The sequence below is a fragment of the Astyanax mexicanus genome, chromosome 12, assembly GCF_023375975.1.
Source record: "Astyanax mexicanus isolate ESR-SI-001 chromosome 12, AstMex3_surface, whole genome shotgun sequence".
Classification (NCBI taxonomy): Eukaryota; Metazoa; Chordata; class Actinopteri; order Characiformes; family Acestrorhamphidae; genus Astyanax; species Astyanax mexicanus.
In genome coordinates, this window is record NC_064419.1 from 38,652,988 (window position 1) to 38,668,603 (window position 15,616).

General features: G+C 38.0%; 1 protein-coding gene across 1 annotated transcript; it reads left to right on the forward strand.

Annotated features, from left to right (window-relative positions):
* The first annotated feature begins 857 nt into the window (after positions 1-857).
* hsd17b3 (hydroxysteroid (17-beta) dehydrogenase 3) lies at positions 858-13,080 on the forward strand. Its single transcript, XM_007231601.4, has 11 exons — positions 858-1,390; positions 6,527-6,573; positions 7,888-7,963; positions 8,045-8,152; positions 8,426-8,493; positions 9,788-9,832; positions 10,513-10,547; positions 10,636-10,717; positions 11,258-11,323; positions 11,745-11,894; positions 12,517-13,080. Exons 1-11 carry the CDS (start codon positions 1,240-1,242, stop codon positions 12,610-12,612), a joined length of 924 nt encoding a protein of 307 aa, XP_007231663.3. The 5' UTR covers positions 858-1,239; the 3' UTR covers positions 12,613-13,080.
* Positions 13,081-15,616: the final 2,536 nt, after the last annotated feature.

Sequence of the window (15,616 nt, forward strand, 5' to 3'; positions counted from 1 at the left end):
TGCCTTCCTGACCAGAGTGAAAGTGTTGTTGCTCCAGGTGAGGTTGCTGGTCAGGTGCACACCCAAGTACCTGTAGCTGTCAACCACTTCCACCGCAGATCCTCCAATGTGCAGGGGGAGGTGGGCATGCTTGCCCCTTCTAAAGTCCACAATCATCTCCTTCATCTTCTTTATATTGATGTAGAGGTTGTTCTCTCTGCACCAACCCTCCAGGTGTTCCACCTCCTGCCTGTAGCTGGAGTCATTTCCCCCATTTGGTAATGGGGTTAAGTGTTGATTGTATTTCAAATAGCATCGCCCCCTTTTTTTACTCTGGGATAAATCTGGCAAGGCAAGCTCTTAAGATGGAAGCAGGACATGCATTGTGCTTCTGAAAAAGGCCCCAGAATGTGTGCTCAGAAAAGTTATAGTCAATTGTTGCAGGACCTCATTAAAATGGCGGCATTGGTGGCGGCTGTGACTGTGCCCAGATAATTGAATTGGCACTCTGTCCTGGGTAAATGCTGTAGTGCATAATGCAGTCCTCTAGGTGGATGTTGTTTCTGGTTGAGAGTATGTTGTCTGCTATTGGCTGCCGCTTCTCAGTGGTGTGTAGATGAGTGCTGAGTATAAATGGTTGTGTGTAGAATGTATACATTGTAAAGCGTCCTTGGGTTTCTAGAAAGGCGCTAAATAAGTTAACTTCATTCATTCATTTATTCACAACATAACTTTGGACTGTCAAAGTGCAAAGACCAAATGTGGTCTGGCATTGATCTGTGTTTTGCGATGTTTAACCATGTGTTATGTGGGGACCTTGCGTCCCTGCAAGGACAGAACTGCAAGGAAGCAAGCACTAATACAGAAATAGGTTTTATTACACGGAATTTGCACTAAATGCCATGTGCAAAGAACAAGGCACTTTTCACATTACCATCACATACCTTTTAATTTACCTATACTCTGCCCTTTTCACAATGCTCTGACCATCCTGGACTGCAAGAAAACAGCCGGCCAAGCAGCAAACTTCCGTAACTCAAGAGGAGTCAGAATGTAAAACTAATCAGACCTGTCGGGGTGGGATCTGATTGGGCGAGCCTGCCGTCAGTCAGTGGGAGGGTATGTGTGTGTGTGTGCTGGAGATTTTGTGGGCAGACTCCAGCGAAGGAGCCGAAGCAGGAGCAGAGTGTGAGAGAGGGAGCTAAGTCTATCAAGAGGACGATCTCTGCTCCTGTCCAGAAACAAGCTCCTGACTCTGGCATGGCTCTGGGAGAGCTCATCTTCACCCTGCTTGGGTTCTGCGTCATCCTCTTCTGCGGAGTCAGGTTGGCACACCTGCTGATGATGCTTTCCCCGAAGGTCTGGAACCCCCTTCCTGAGAACTTTTTTACCTCAAAAGGAAAATGGGCAGGTGAGAGAAGAATGCATTTTCATGATTTTCTTTTTGAATTATCATTAAAATCAATAGACAAGTCAAAACATTTGGGGCTGTCTGGCATTTGTTTGTGCTCTCTTTTTGATTATTATTTCACTGTTAAATGTATAGTTTCTTTAGGACCTTTTAGAGGATCTTATGGTACTTTGATGTACCTTTAAGAAAAGGTTTTTAGAAGAAAATGTTCCTTGAAGCACCAAAAGACTTTCTTGAATTTCTTGAAAGTACATTAAAGCACAGTTTTTATGAAAGAATCTCTAAATGTCCCTCCTTTTAATAGTGAACACATGTTGCTATATTCATTTCCTGGCATACATGTGTTGGTTAGTTCTTTAATAGCTTACTTTCTCAGTAAATTCTGAAGAAGAGGTTTTTCTTTTGTTTTTTGGCCACTGAACCCAGTGAAGAAATCACAGGGGTGATATCTCAGTTAAAAGCTAAAGTAAAAGACTAAGAGAAGTATTTCAGGAGGATTTCATAACTTCATAACTTCATTTATATTTCAATTTTGGGTGATATTTTTATCTTCACCTCATTGAAAACTCAAATGTCTTACTTTGTAGTCCACTACATTCTGCAGCATCTATAAAAAGTGAACGTTGTAAGTTATTACAAAACAAAAGCAGCACAAAGCAAGCTCAAACAAGCTCAATCAGGGTATAGAGTTACTAAACATTTCTGTTACCCAATGCAACAGTATAACATTTTGAAAGTGTATATGCCTATTAGAGGCGTGCAGACATAGACATCAGGTGGTGCTAAAGCACCTACCAAAGTGCCCTTTTGAAACTTCATTTATTTATTTATTTATTTTTAACTATTATTATTATTAAGATTTTACTGAGGCCGGTTTGAAATTATCTTTTGAAAACCTTAGCGATTAAAAACGAGTGAAAACAGAATGCCCTGAAATCAGCTCGCACACACCCGACCTCTCTCTTCCTCTGTCACATGACCCCGCGCGGTCGCGCGCAAGGCACACTAGATGCGCTGCAGCAGCAGTTCAGTTCAGCGAGTCTTCCGCACATCACGCACCGCAACAGATAGGCTTCTTCTCCCCCCTGTCCCACCAGCCAGGTAACATACAAATCAAATAAAATCGCACTGTTTGCCCTCTAAGCCCAACGTGAAATCATTTTGTTGTGCAGTAAAATGTGTCATACAGCACCAAACTACTAAGCATCTTTAGCCGACTTGTCACCAGATAAACTAGCCGCTCTAGCCCAAATCAATGATAGATAACGTGAGGATGACCACATACAGCCCCGGTTCTGGACTGATTTGCTTGGGGGGGCAGTAAAATTAAGTGGGCATGTTGATATTCATGTTGAAGTATTTTTTTTTTATAATGAAGTGTTCCACGTTCACTAAAAAGTGCCCTTTTTCCCCCCTGAGCACTTGCCCCCCAAAATTTCTGTGCACGCCAGTGATGCCTATATAGACTATGAAATATGAGGAATATAGATGCAGGTTTTGGAAAGAAAAAATAATTTTAAGGCAAGTATTTCAATAAATTTCTAGTCAGTTTCACAGAGAAATCTGGTGTGAAATGGACTTGGGTTGTAGTGAAACATGAAACCAAGTACAAACTTTTATTAAATAGCCCACCACCGTTCGCCACCAGCATTACACAAGACAGTGCTTTTAACCAATGCTCCCAACAGGCTTACATGCCCACACCCATGCCCATGCAAAGAAATGGATATTTTTACACCATTTACCAATCATACCTGTTCGTTTGTGCTCGTCAGTTGACTTATCATGACTTCATTTCAAGATGCCGGCACCCGGAGAGCTATCTGAAGGTTCTGTGTGTATAAAAATGTTTTTTAATCAACTACCTGTACACTTTCAAAGTTCTCAGTGCCCCATTTTAAATGTCAGGGTCCTAGGAATTCTAACAATGAAGTGTTGAGCTACTTTGAGGATAGTATGTGTAAAATTGAACCCCTTTCTGGGCGACTATCCCTTTAACTTGTAACTAATTTGCAAACAAATCTTAAACTTTAACTAAAAGTTATTTATAGACGTTTAGTTCTACCATTCTGGTAAAACATTAGTGACCAAGAGTAAATTAATTTGAGCTGATTAAGCAAGAGTCTTGTTTCAAAATGGTCCAAAGGGAGGACTTCTATTTGTACTTGACCAATATTTTACCATAATTTGAGTACTTTGTCCACCAATGTCTGTTTATCTCTTCAGGAACATCTAGTTTTTCTCCCCACAGCTCTGGTCAGCCACAAGCAATTGGAAGTGTATTAGGTTGCGGTTCACACAGAGGTTATAATCTCGCTGCTGAATTGCACTCGCTGTACTTCCAAAAGCATAGGCCCTCCTCCAGTGTGGCATTCCACATTTAAAATGGGATGTAGGGCTTCAGCACTGGCCGCCTCTTTCAGCTGGTCTCCTCGTTCCCAAGCTTTGCATCCACTTCATTCCAAAAGTGCACGAGGCAAAGAAAAAGAGCAATTAGTACAAAATGTTCCAGAGTGTATTATTACTGATTACCTCCTCTTTCACTTTGAAAAGGCTGGATTTTTTTTTCTTTAATCTCATTTGACAAAAAAAAATAACATAACATTGTCTCTCGTTCTGCAAACAGCGTGTCTTTCACTTTAAGAAACCCTATTTAGCATGTTTGAATGGCCATTCACACACTGTCTAGATGCTCAGTCGTGTTTTGTTGTTTCCTGTTTATTTCATGACTGTTTAAAATGCACACATATGCTTTATTTATGCTGCATTTACAATGTGATCAGAATTATGGTAAACACAAGTTCCATACTTGGAAGTTGAACACATGAACACCTTCATAAGTCATTATTTCTAGAAGGAAATTAAGAGATCATTTTGATCCTCAAGTTTTTTAGTTGAGTTGACCTTCAGCCATTTAAGATGGTGGATTTACAGTAACTTGATAAAGAACAAATCTATTTATTCTTCTATCTATAGCAATATGATTATTCTGCTTGTAGTTTATGCAGGTGATAACAAACTTGCAAACTTTTATGGTGCTCCAACAATTAAGCATTTGAATGTGAAATTAATAATTCCAGCTTTATTTGTGTGAAGTAGGATCTTCGCCTGCTCTTAAAAAACAGACAATGAACAAACTACTGTTTAAAGATTAACGAAAATCCTAGTATAGCACTCCTAATAATAGCTCTAAGGGGTTGTTTCCCAAATAGCATTTAAACCTAGTCTTGGCCTACACATGCTTTTAAATGGGGATTTCCCATTGAAAATAAAATTTAGTCTATGTCTTAAATCAAGCTGTACTCTCATTTTAATGGATTGAGTAGTACTGGCTGTATTAAGCCTGGTCCAGTTCAGACTAATTGTTCCTTAGTGGCAATGTTGTATTAGTACTGGTCTTGGTATTAGTATTGGTAGCAGAGGTGGCTCTAGCATGTATGGGGACCTAGTCAAGCTCCAAAGGTTGAAAAGCTGCAGCCAGGGGGCAGATATACGGGTGGGGCAATTAGTGACACCTCCTTCCCAACATACTTATCATTGGGGCACCTTCACAGGTAGTAGACTGTCTAGCTCAACAAAAAATATCGAGATTCAGGTGATGATATTGTTGAATCTTTTTTGTGTGGATGCTCCTCTGCCAGTTCCTATCAAGATGCTGCCCTAGTACAGGTCCATGTTGCCCATAACTAAATCCAACACTAATGAATAAGCATTATCTACAGCTTGCAGCAGAGTGGAATAAGGTTATATTTCCCCATTATTTTGTAGCAGTGAAAACGTCCATGCTGCAGCCATCTGTAAAAGTTTAATGTATCATAAAAAAATGAATCAAGCTTTATTCGACTTGATATAACACAGTGGACCAACACCAGCAGATAACATGTCTCTCCAAACCATCACTGATCATCAGTGAATGTTGCATTTTATTTGAAAATCAAGGGAGCATAGTCTGGAGGAAGAGTGGAGAGACACACAGTTCAAGCTGCTTGAGGTCTAGTGTGAAGTTTCTACAATCAGTGATGGTTTGGAGAGACATCATGTCATCTGCTGGTGTTGGTCCACTGTGTTTTATCAAGTCCAAAGTCAGTGCAGAGTGTTCCCATAAAATCTTACAGCACTTCATGCTTCCCTCTGCTGACAACTTTTATGGAGATGCAGATTTCATTTTCCAGCAGGATTTGGCACTAATATTTTTACACTCATATTCTAAAGATGCTTTACTGTCACTGCATTTTATATTTTCGTATGTTTAGCAGATTGGTATTGTGGTAGGCCCCTGGGGTTAGGGGCGTGACCACTGTGACCCGGAAGGAGGAAGCTCACAGAGATACACAGACACGGGGAGTAAATGAACTCAAATCATACCTTTTATTTTAAATGCCCTCCACCACACCCAAAAACAACTCAAAACATAACTCAGCCCAATGGGGCTCTAGAGTCTGTAGAATTACTTAACTTTAGTTTAAGTTTAAAGGTCCGTGCAGCCTCAGCCCTCAGCTCCCCAGTCAAAGTACTCCCAAATGATGGCGGAGGCTGAGTATATATGCCTGTCTCAACTGGCGGCTCAATCAGCCCTCATGCGGGCCAGCTGAGACAGGCATGGCTTTGCGCTCTGGCGTGGGGCGGACCCACAACTCCCCCGCCTCCTCACGCCACAGTATGAAGTTGCTCTGAGAGTTCATTCTAAAAAAAAAAAAAAAAAAAAAAAACATAAGCTGCATGAGGAGCAGCATGGGGAGATGGGAGATATTTTGGAGAAAAGCAGACCTTCTTGTCCCAGAGCTCGCTAATCCTTTATCAAGCATCTGGGCACATACCGTCTTTCCAAGTACACACTGTTATAACAAATTCTACACACACGCACACACACGTAGGTGGTACATCTTCTGCTGTGTCTGTGTGTCAGCAGGAATAACTGTGGGAAAATGCTATTTTGCATATTTTTGAATTTAAAAGTAGGTTTTAAATGGTGAGAGATGCTAATGTGGTCCAAAACAGTGGAACAAAGTTGTCATCGCTGTGCTACATCTGTCAGTCTTTATTACCAGCACAACCCAGTATTTTATCAGTAGTGGTACAGTCCTGTGTGGATGATAAGACATGCATTGATTGATTTTGTGCCATTTTCTGTTGCAGTGATTACTGGGGGTTCAGATGGAATAGGAAAAGCTTACGCACAAGAGGTAAAAGTCAAAAATTTGCATTATGCAAAGACCTGTATGTACACTTTGCATAAAAAAATAATAATTAATTGCAGTACCTCAATCATTCTATAGTTCCAGACTTCTATACTTCTATAGTAAACTTAGGATACCTAGGATTGCATTGTAAAGACTGGTCTGTATTATCCAACAATTCTTAGTATGAAAAAACATTAAGGCTTGTTTATGCTCAATATTAAGTGCAGATATGGAAACGGACTAAGTCTTCTTTAACTGCCTCTGACTTAATTGATTATATGTCCTAAAATGTCCTCTTAAGTGACTAAGAAAAATAGTGGCTACCCTGTTTGTAGATTTTAATAAGTGCACACCTATTAGTGCCCCTCTGCTCTTTAAATAGACAATGGTGCCATTAGGTGCCATCTATGCTGCTCTTTACTAGACAGTGTCCCAAAGGATACCCCTTCCAGTAGATTAAATTACATGTGGTGCTGTATATGGTTCTCCTACAGGTTAGAAAATATTATAATGGGCCTAATGAGGTACCTGCTACTCCTCACAATGGAATAAAAACTGTATTCGATGGTACAAGACCAAGTAATATAATTGTCAGTGATGGCACTTCGTTTAAAAACCCAATTTCCCTTCAAAGCAAACTGCAACTGAAGCAAAACATGATTAATTAACTCCAATAAAATGAAAAAATCCATCTTAACAGTGTTATATTAGCTTTTTACAGCTAATATAACAAAGAGCTTTACAGAAATCTGGTAATAAAATAAGGGATTAACAAGCAAGCAAACAAGAAAAAAAACCTTAGAGCTGCAAAAAGAAACCTTTGGGAGGAACACATGCACACATGCATCCTCCTTTGGTATAACTGCTTATAAATTATTGACAAATGGTCAATGGTCAAAACATCTGCATAGGTCTATTAAGGTTAGGTACACTGATATAAACATAATAACGGCGATAATAATAATTAAAATAATAATGATGGTAAATGGTAATGGTGATCTTCTAGTTGACTAGAACAGCCTAAAAGAGGAGAGCCAGAAGGTAACACAGACATGAGAACACCCATAAACACTGGTATACATCTGCTCCTCTTTCCAACGAGTGAGTATGTGTAATGTGTAAGTTATAATTGTACATTTTATAATATAAAATGAAACAAAAGCGTGCAACAAAAATGCACAAGCTCTTTCGTTTAGTTTAAATTGTGTAAATAGGTGTGTGAAGAATAAAAATGATAAGGAAGTCTGAAGTTTGTCATTTTTAATATACAATTTATTTTCTTACCGAGGGAAATTGTAAGTACTCTGGTGTTTGCAGTTAGCGAGGCGTGGGCTGAACGTGGTCATCATCAGCAGGACTAAAGAGAAGCTGGACGGAGTAGCGAGAGAGATAGGTGGAGTGCTACATCCTGTTTATATCAATCTCTCTACTAATGTCTGATCTCTGGTCTCACTCTGCCTTTTTATCCCAACAGAGCTAAAAACAGAGGCAAAGGTCAGAGCAATAGCTGCTGATTTCACCAAAGACGATATTTACAGAGACATAGAAGAGAACATTGAGGGTCTGGACATTGGCCTTTTAGGTTTGTTTGTTTCATGTGTTAAAGAATTATTTGTGCATCATTATATGTTATACTTACCAAAAAGGAGCTGTTGGAATGAATTTTGTATGTGTGAATGTAATGATTGTGGGCCTGTAGATCCTGTACACTCCTGTATCTGGTGTCCAGCGTTAAATGTTGGATTATTGATAAACCTGGCAACCGGAAAAATCATGTAATCTGGAGGAGACATTTCTGGGAAACCAGATGCCAGTTGTGAATGCTGTACTAATCATTAATCTTACCCCTCTACAGTTAACAACGTGGGCATTCTGCCAACCCAGTTACCCTGCAAACTACTTGAAACAGCTAATCTAGAAGAGGTGAGGTCTGTCTTTTATAAATATAATAAAATATTATAATACATTTGGAAATGATCATTACTATTAAGATAATGGCATGTTAGTCTGTTAGGGTGTTTTTACAATTGGACCATTTTCAGAAATTCTTAAGAAAGGGAGGCTCCTACAGAGAGTCCATACAATGAAAACACACACCATTTCTGCGACACCTGGGTAACAGTGGTCCTTAAGGGTGTTCCTCAAGGACCCAACAGTGGCACCCAGGTATCGAACCCACAACCTTGTAGCTGAAGACCCGGTGTTGTAACTGCTGATCCACCACTGCCACAAATCATTGCTGTCACACACTGCATATTAGTTGTTTTTTACTTTTTGACATAAAGTGAACTTGTGGGTGGGTGGGGGGGATTAGATTAGATAGATAGATAGATAGATAGATAGATAGATAGATAGATAGATAGATAGATAGATAGATAGATAGATAGATAGATAGATAGATAGATAGATAGATAGATAGACAGACAGACAGACAGACAGACAGACAGACAGACAGACAGACAGACAGACAGACAGACAGATAGATAGATAGATAGATAGATAATTTATCCCGAAGGAAATTTAGGCATCCAGCAGCAACAACACAATACAATAAGAAACATATTTAAACATAAATTAAAACACAGAACAATAGAAATAAATGAGGCAATCAATGACATTGATTGAAAAAAGTGACTGATGTGCCATTACAAAATAGTTCTGAAATGTGAATATGTGAATACCCAAATATGAGTAACTGTACTTGAATGTAAGTGAGGTTGAGGAAGTGATAGTGTAAAGAATTGAGAATTAAGTGGTTGAATAATGTCCATGTGGTGTGACTGGGTTAAACTCAGCAGCAGCATCCCGTCAACATGAGACAATATAATCCAAACGATACCATATTGTGATATACTGATATATTGTCCCACCCTCAATGTTTTCTGTCCATAAAACACACTTTTTGTAGACTTTTTTTGAGTCCACTTTGTTTCCATCGCTCATGATCCTGATCATGGCTCACTCATGATCATGCTTTTCTGCAAGTATATTGTACCAGATTCTTGGTATTAACTGTTTGTTTACAAGCTCAATATCAATATTTAGGTCTCAACAAATGCATTGTTATTGCTTTCTACCACAGCATATTTTTCATTTAAAATAAAGTCATTGCAGAACATGTGTGTGTTGCTCTCTAAAGCTGTACATACGTATAAATCAAACATTTTTGAATAGAACAATTATTCGATTATAAAACACCTGTGTCATTCTCTTCTAGAAAATCAATCAAGTGATCAACTGTAACGTCAAAACCATGGTGAAGGTGAGTAAATACTCTCATATGAACAAATTCAACAAATTCACAATGACTATGTCAATGGTTTTATTTCTATACATACAAATACCACTCTGTAAAAAAGAGACCACTTAAAAATTATGAGTTTCTTTGATTTTACCAAATTGAAAACCTCTGGAATATATTAATCAAGAGGAAGATGGATGATCACAAGCCATCAAACCAAGCTGAACTGCTTGCATTTTTGCAGTGACATTTTAGAGTGGCATAAAGTTATCCAAAAGCAGTGTGTAAGACTGGTGGAGGAGAACATGTCAAGATGCATGAAAACTGTGATTAATAACCAGGGTTATTCCACCAAATATTGATTTCTGAACTTAAACTTAAACTTTATGAATACGAACTTGTTTGCATTATTTTAGGTCTGAAAGCTCTGCATCTTTTTTTTGTTATTTCAGCCATTTCATTTTTGCAAATAAATGCTCAAAATGACAATATTTTTATTTGGAATTTGGGAGAAATGTTGTCTGTAGTTTATAATATAAAACAACAATGTTCATTTTGCTCAAACATAAACCTATGAATAGCAAAATCAAAGAATCTGATTCAGTTGATTCAAGTGATTCAAGTGGCCAGAGCTGTATGTGTCCTTGTTTATGTTAAATGTACTGTATGCATGATACAGTTTTGTCATTCTTTTAATGCAGATGTGTCACATTGTCCTTCCTGGAATGGTGGAAAGGTTAGAGAACTTTAACAGGTTCTTCATATCTCTGCATAAATGCATTTTCTCCGGCAGTGACAGCTTCATTATATCTGTGTTTCTCCAGGGGACGGGGGATAGTTCTGAACGTGTCGTCTGGCATAGCAAAAATCCCCTGTCCCACCTACGCTTTATACGCAGCATCAAAGGTACAGTAAAAATAAAGGAGTTCCAGTCGGTGGTTCAGTAAACTGTTTATGAAGCGTTACCTCAAGAAATGGCTTGGGAAGACCCACAACTGTATAGGTTGCGAGGTGTTATCTTGTGAGTGGGGCTGAACAGTAGCCATGTGACATGCAATATTCCTTAATCCACAGTCTCACAATATGTACCGGGAATACATCATAAAAGTTGGTGACCTTTTCATTTAAGGTTAGAAATGTGACAACATTACATCCACATTTAATGCAGGAGGCCACACACACACATATCCCACTGGTTAGTGCAGCTTATAATGAATTATTTCTCATGACATTTATCATTTTAATGCTCTACAGCCTGTTTAAATATATATATTTACCTGTATATGACAGAACTAGCATTAGCAAGTTTGGTTCCTACATAAGGTTTTATTGAAATATTGAATTTAAATAAAATATCAGAAGCTGTGAAGTTGATTAACCTCTTACAGTATGTTTGTATGTTTGTCATCTCCTGGATAACCTGAATGTATCCTTCATTCCCCTCAGGCTTTTGTTGAGAGATTCTCACAGGGACTTCTAGCTGAATACAGATCCAGTGGAATTCTTATTCAGGTGATTCTATAAATAAATAAATATTTAATAGCAAGCGTTGACACAATGCAATATATTGAGATATTGATGTATTGTCCCACCCCTTATATTTTCTGTTCATAAAACTGACTTTTTGCAGACCACACTGTTTCCATCTTACATTATTACATATTTTCTGCCCTAATCATTTATATTTCATCTCATATTGTGTTGTACCAGATTCTAGGTATTAACCTGGTACAATATCAATATCAATGTTTAGGCTTCAAAAAAGGTATAGATACAGAACACTATTTTCTTTTTACCTTAAAAAAAGTGTGTTGCCCTCTAAAGCAGTGCATAAGTATTTATTTTTTTATATTCCAACAAAAAATGATCTGACTTTTCATAAACTTATAAATAAAAAATATTTTGTCTGATGAAGAACCTGTCCTTCTCACAGTCAGTGTCTCCTTTTGGAGTCTCCACAACGATGACGGGCCACCCGAAGCCAGACCTGATCACCTTCACAGCTGAGGAGTTTGTGAGGAATTCGTTGATGTATCTGAAAACTGGAGAACAAACATACGGCAGTGTCAGACATTCAATTCTGGTAATTATAAAAAAATTCAACCCTTATTATAATGTTATAAAACATAAGCTTAGTGTTGCATGTTATACAAGTACTGGTATTGAAATTATGTAATGTTTCTGCTGTCCAATGAAAAACATGTATACCATATTCTTTTAACCTTGTAGCTGCTTTGTAAATGATGACCAATAGAATTGCTCTAAAATATTTGGCAGAAACACTTGTTAAAAACTCTTATTTTACATTAACTTCCCTCGAATTCCGGTCATGCAGCCTTGTAATCAGCTGCTGGAGCCCTGAGAGAGCACAATTGGCCTTGCTCTCTGTGGGTGGGTAGATGGTGCTCTTTCCCCTCATCACGCCAAGGGTGATGTTGGTCAGCACAAAGCATCTGTGAGCTGATGTATTGGTACTGAGTCGCTGCGCTTTCCTCCGAGCATGCTGTGATGTTACTCTACAATGCTGCATTAGCAGCAGATCGCAAAGAGTTGGTGGCTGACTTCACAAGTATCGGAGGAGGCACGTGCTAATCTACACCATTCTTGTGCTGTGGCATCACCTGTGGCATCACCTGACCCGTTTTTTTATTGGACAGCGTCAATATGTACACATGAACACATGCTGCTTCTTCCTTCATCTTCAGGGCTGGGTCATCCAGGCCATTCCTACCTGGGTCCTGAGGAGTGAAGCGTTTCATCAGCACTTTCAGGAATACGTGAAGAGGAGAGTGTGCAGCTGAGCACTGTGTTTGTACTGCATGGTTTCTATGGAGCACTTTATTATGCTCTTTGCACTACTGTAATTCTTGTTTGCACTTGATGATGGCGCCCCTATCTGAGACGGTCCATTGGGAAAGATAAAGGTCACGCTGACCTCGAACAGCACCTTAGGATAGTAAAACAGACACTTTTCACCCAAGTCATTATCTCAGACTTCCTGAGAAGAAGCTCAGTGGAGCAGAGCTGAGTGACAAGACTGTCTGACTCTTTATTTATCCCAAAACAAAAGATACAGCCAGCAGCAAGGAAACACAGAGTGATCCTGTCAGACATATCTCATTTCTGCTCCAAAACATTTATCCATATTATTCTCAACATCAGTACTCACATCATTCCACACTTCTAATTACCTTTCATGATCATAAATATTTGATGTAGAATGTTGTTTAAAAGTTGTAAAGGTTAATAAAAAAAAAAAAAAAAAAAAAAAAAAAATATATATATATATATATATATATATATATATATATATATATATATATATATATATATTAAAAACATATATCCATATACAGTATTTTAGTAATAAATGTGGTCTTTTTTTATTTTTTTTTCTGTTTTATCATTTTTCTCTTCCCAATTTGGAAACTCACTCCTCTCCTCATCTCTAGCAATGCTCCCAACACTAGGAGGATGAAGGCTGTGTAGCCAGTGCACTCAGAGGAAAGGGCAGCATCTCAGTTCCAATACGTCCAATATGGAAATGCCATCTACCATCCCAGAGAAAGAGCACGACCAATTGTGGTTTCAGACTCCATCTGCAGCATGATCTGAGATTTAGTATGATCTAGTGTGTGGCAGTGCCTTAGTCCACTTCACCACCCAGAAACCCCCAATATGATAGTTTTTAAAAGATCGTGCATTCAGGATATTTAAGTTATTATATGATATTATTAGAATTTAATATTGATGCTCTACATCAGGGGAATTTCATTAAATTTTAGTAAGGTCCGGTTATAAGAGTAAAGTTCCTCAAGGCAAGGTCTAGAACATCATTATATCATAATATCTACCCTAGTTACGACTTTTTAGAACAGGGATTAACATGAATTTCAAGGTGGGTAGAAATCTGGATTTACTTTGACCAGATTTTGTTTACACCATGGGTGTCCAAACATTTTTGTTGGGGGCCTGAAGGAGAAATATATGTGAAGTCACGGGCCACAGACTCTGTAATAAAACATATAATGAAATATACCACTTTAAATAATACATTTTCCTGATTACTTTCAGCGCACCCTCTCCGCTTCTCTTTAGCCCGTTTTTCTGCGCCTCAACTGGGCAGTCTCTACGCTTTTAGACTCTTTGGCCCGTTTTCTGCGCTATAACTGAGCACTCTCTCCACTTTTAGACTCTTTGCCCCGTTTCTCTGCGCTACAACTGCGCACCCTCTCCGCTTTTAGACTCTTTGCCCCGTTTTCCTGTGCTATAACTGTGCACTCTCTCTGCTTTTAGACTTTTGGCCCGTTTTTCTGCGCTACAACTGAGCACTCTCGCCCCTTCAGACTCTTTGGCCCGTTTCTGACACCTAGCGTTCAAACTTGGAATCGCACATTATAAAAACCTGCTTAACAGAGGTCAACTTTCATTCTATTTCTAAAATAGCCGTAGTTTGGACACCCCTGGTTTACAATTTTTTTTTTTTTTTACAATGCTGTGGAACAACAGAGAAACATCAACATCCACAGTTTTATATATACCCTTATTACCATTTTATCAACAGATATTGTACTTCTGCTTGTCTGACAAAATCCAATCACAGGACATACATTCAGTTTACATTTGTGTTAAATGTAGATGAGATTCGTCTGGCTTTTATTGCAGACATGTGATATCAGAATGTGATCCAATCACCAGAAACACATGTTAATGCGAAGTGTATTAAGTATTAAACGCTTAGTAGTGCTTTAAAAATGCATTATAAAAAGTGCTTAATACCTCCGCGTGGAAAAGAAATTAAACATTGAAAAAATAAAACATGCATACATTAATTTAATAAAATGACATCTGTTTCACAAATAAACAAATACATCCCCATATAACTTACTATATACAGCTCTGGAGAAAAATAAGAGACAACTTAAAAATGATGAGTTTCTTTGATTTTACCAATTTTTTGCACCAGGAATGGAATAGAGTTAAACAAAAGAAGTGTGTAAGACTGGTGGATGAGATCATGATTAAAAACCAGTGTTATTCCACCTAATATTGATTTCTGAACTCAATACTGTATAAATATGAACTTGTTTTCTTTGCATTATTTGAGGTCTGAAAGCTCTGCATCTTTTTTTATTGTTTGTTGTTTTCATTTTCTGCAAATAACTACTCTAAATGACAATATTTTCATTTTATTTAAACATATACCTATAAATAGCAAAATCAAAGACACTTTAAATATAATAAAGCAGTCAAATAAAAATAGATCTGAATAGTCACTTACAGGTCCAGGTCCAGACCAGAACTGTGCTCTACTCATGTGTCCTCTATTTTATAGTTATTATATTGGAATCACAACAACAAAAGATGTTCAGGACTCAAGACTAACACATTAGCATCGATTTATATCTTACTTACATCTTATCTAAAACAAATTGGTTTTATATGATAGAAAACATTGATTTCAAAACTATGAACAGAGGTGCCATATGAAACTGCGGTCCACATGAAATACAAAGATAAATAGCTCCACCTAGTGGAGCCATCTGCTCACTATCACAGCTCCTATTTTTTTTTAAGTTCACTGCTTTTAGGAGCACCATTGTAAATCTGACTCTGGATCTGACATTTGTGTTTGATTTGTTATCCTGCATAGACCATCACTATAATGCCATATTGGTATGTGATCAAAAACAAAACATAAAAACAAATGGTATTGTAAACTATGTAAAGTAAGCAATGAATAACTTGAATTTAGCATGGTTCCTTGATATCTTACCACACATCCTGACCATTTTATATATGAAT

Coding starts and splice junctions, on each gene's coding strand:
- hsd17b3 (XM_007231601.4), top strand. CDS start 1,240: ATGGCTCTGGGAGAGCTCATCTTCACCCTGCTTGGGTTCTGCGTCATC. Junction 8,153..8,425: donor TCTGGACATTGGCCTTTTAG/GTTTGTTTGTTT, acceptor ACCCCTCTACAG/TTAACAACGTGGGCATTCTG. Junction 11,895..12,516: donor GTGTCAGACATTCAATTCTG/GTAATTATAAAA, acceptor CTTCATCTTCAG/GGCTGGGTCATCCAGGCCAT.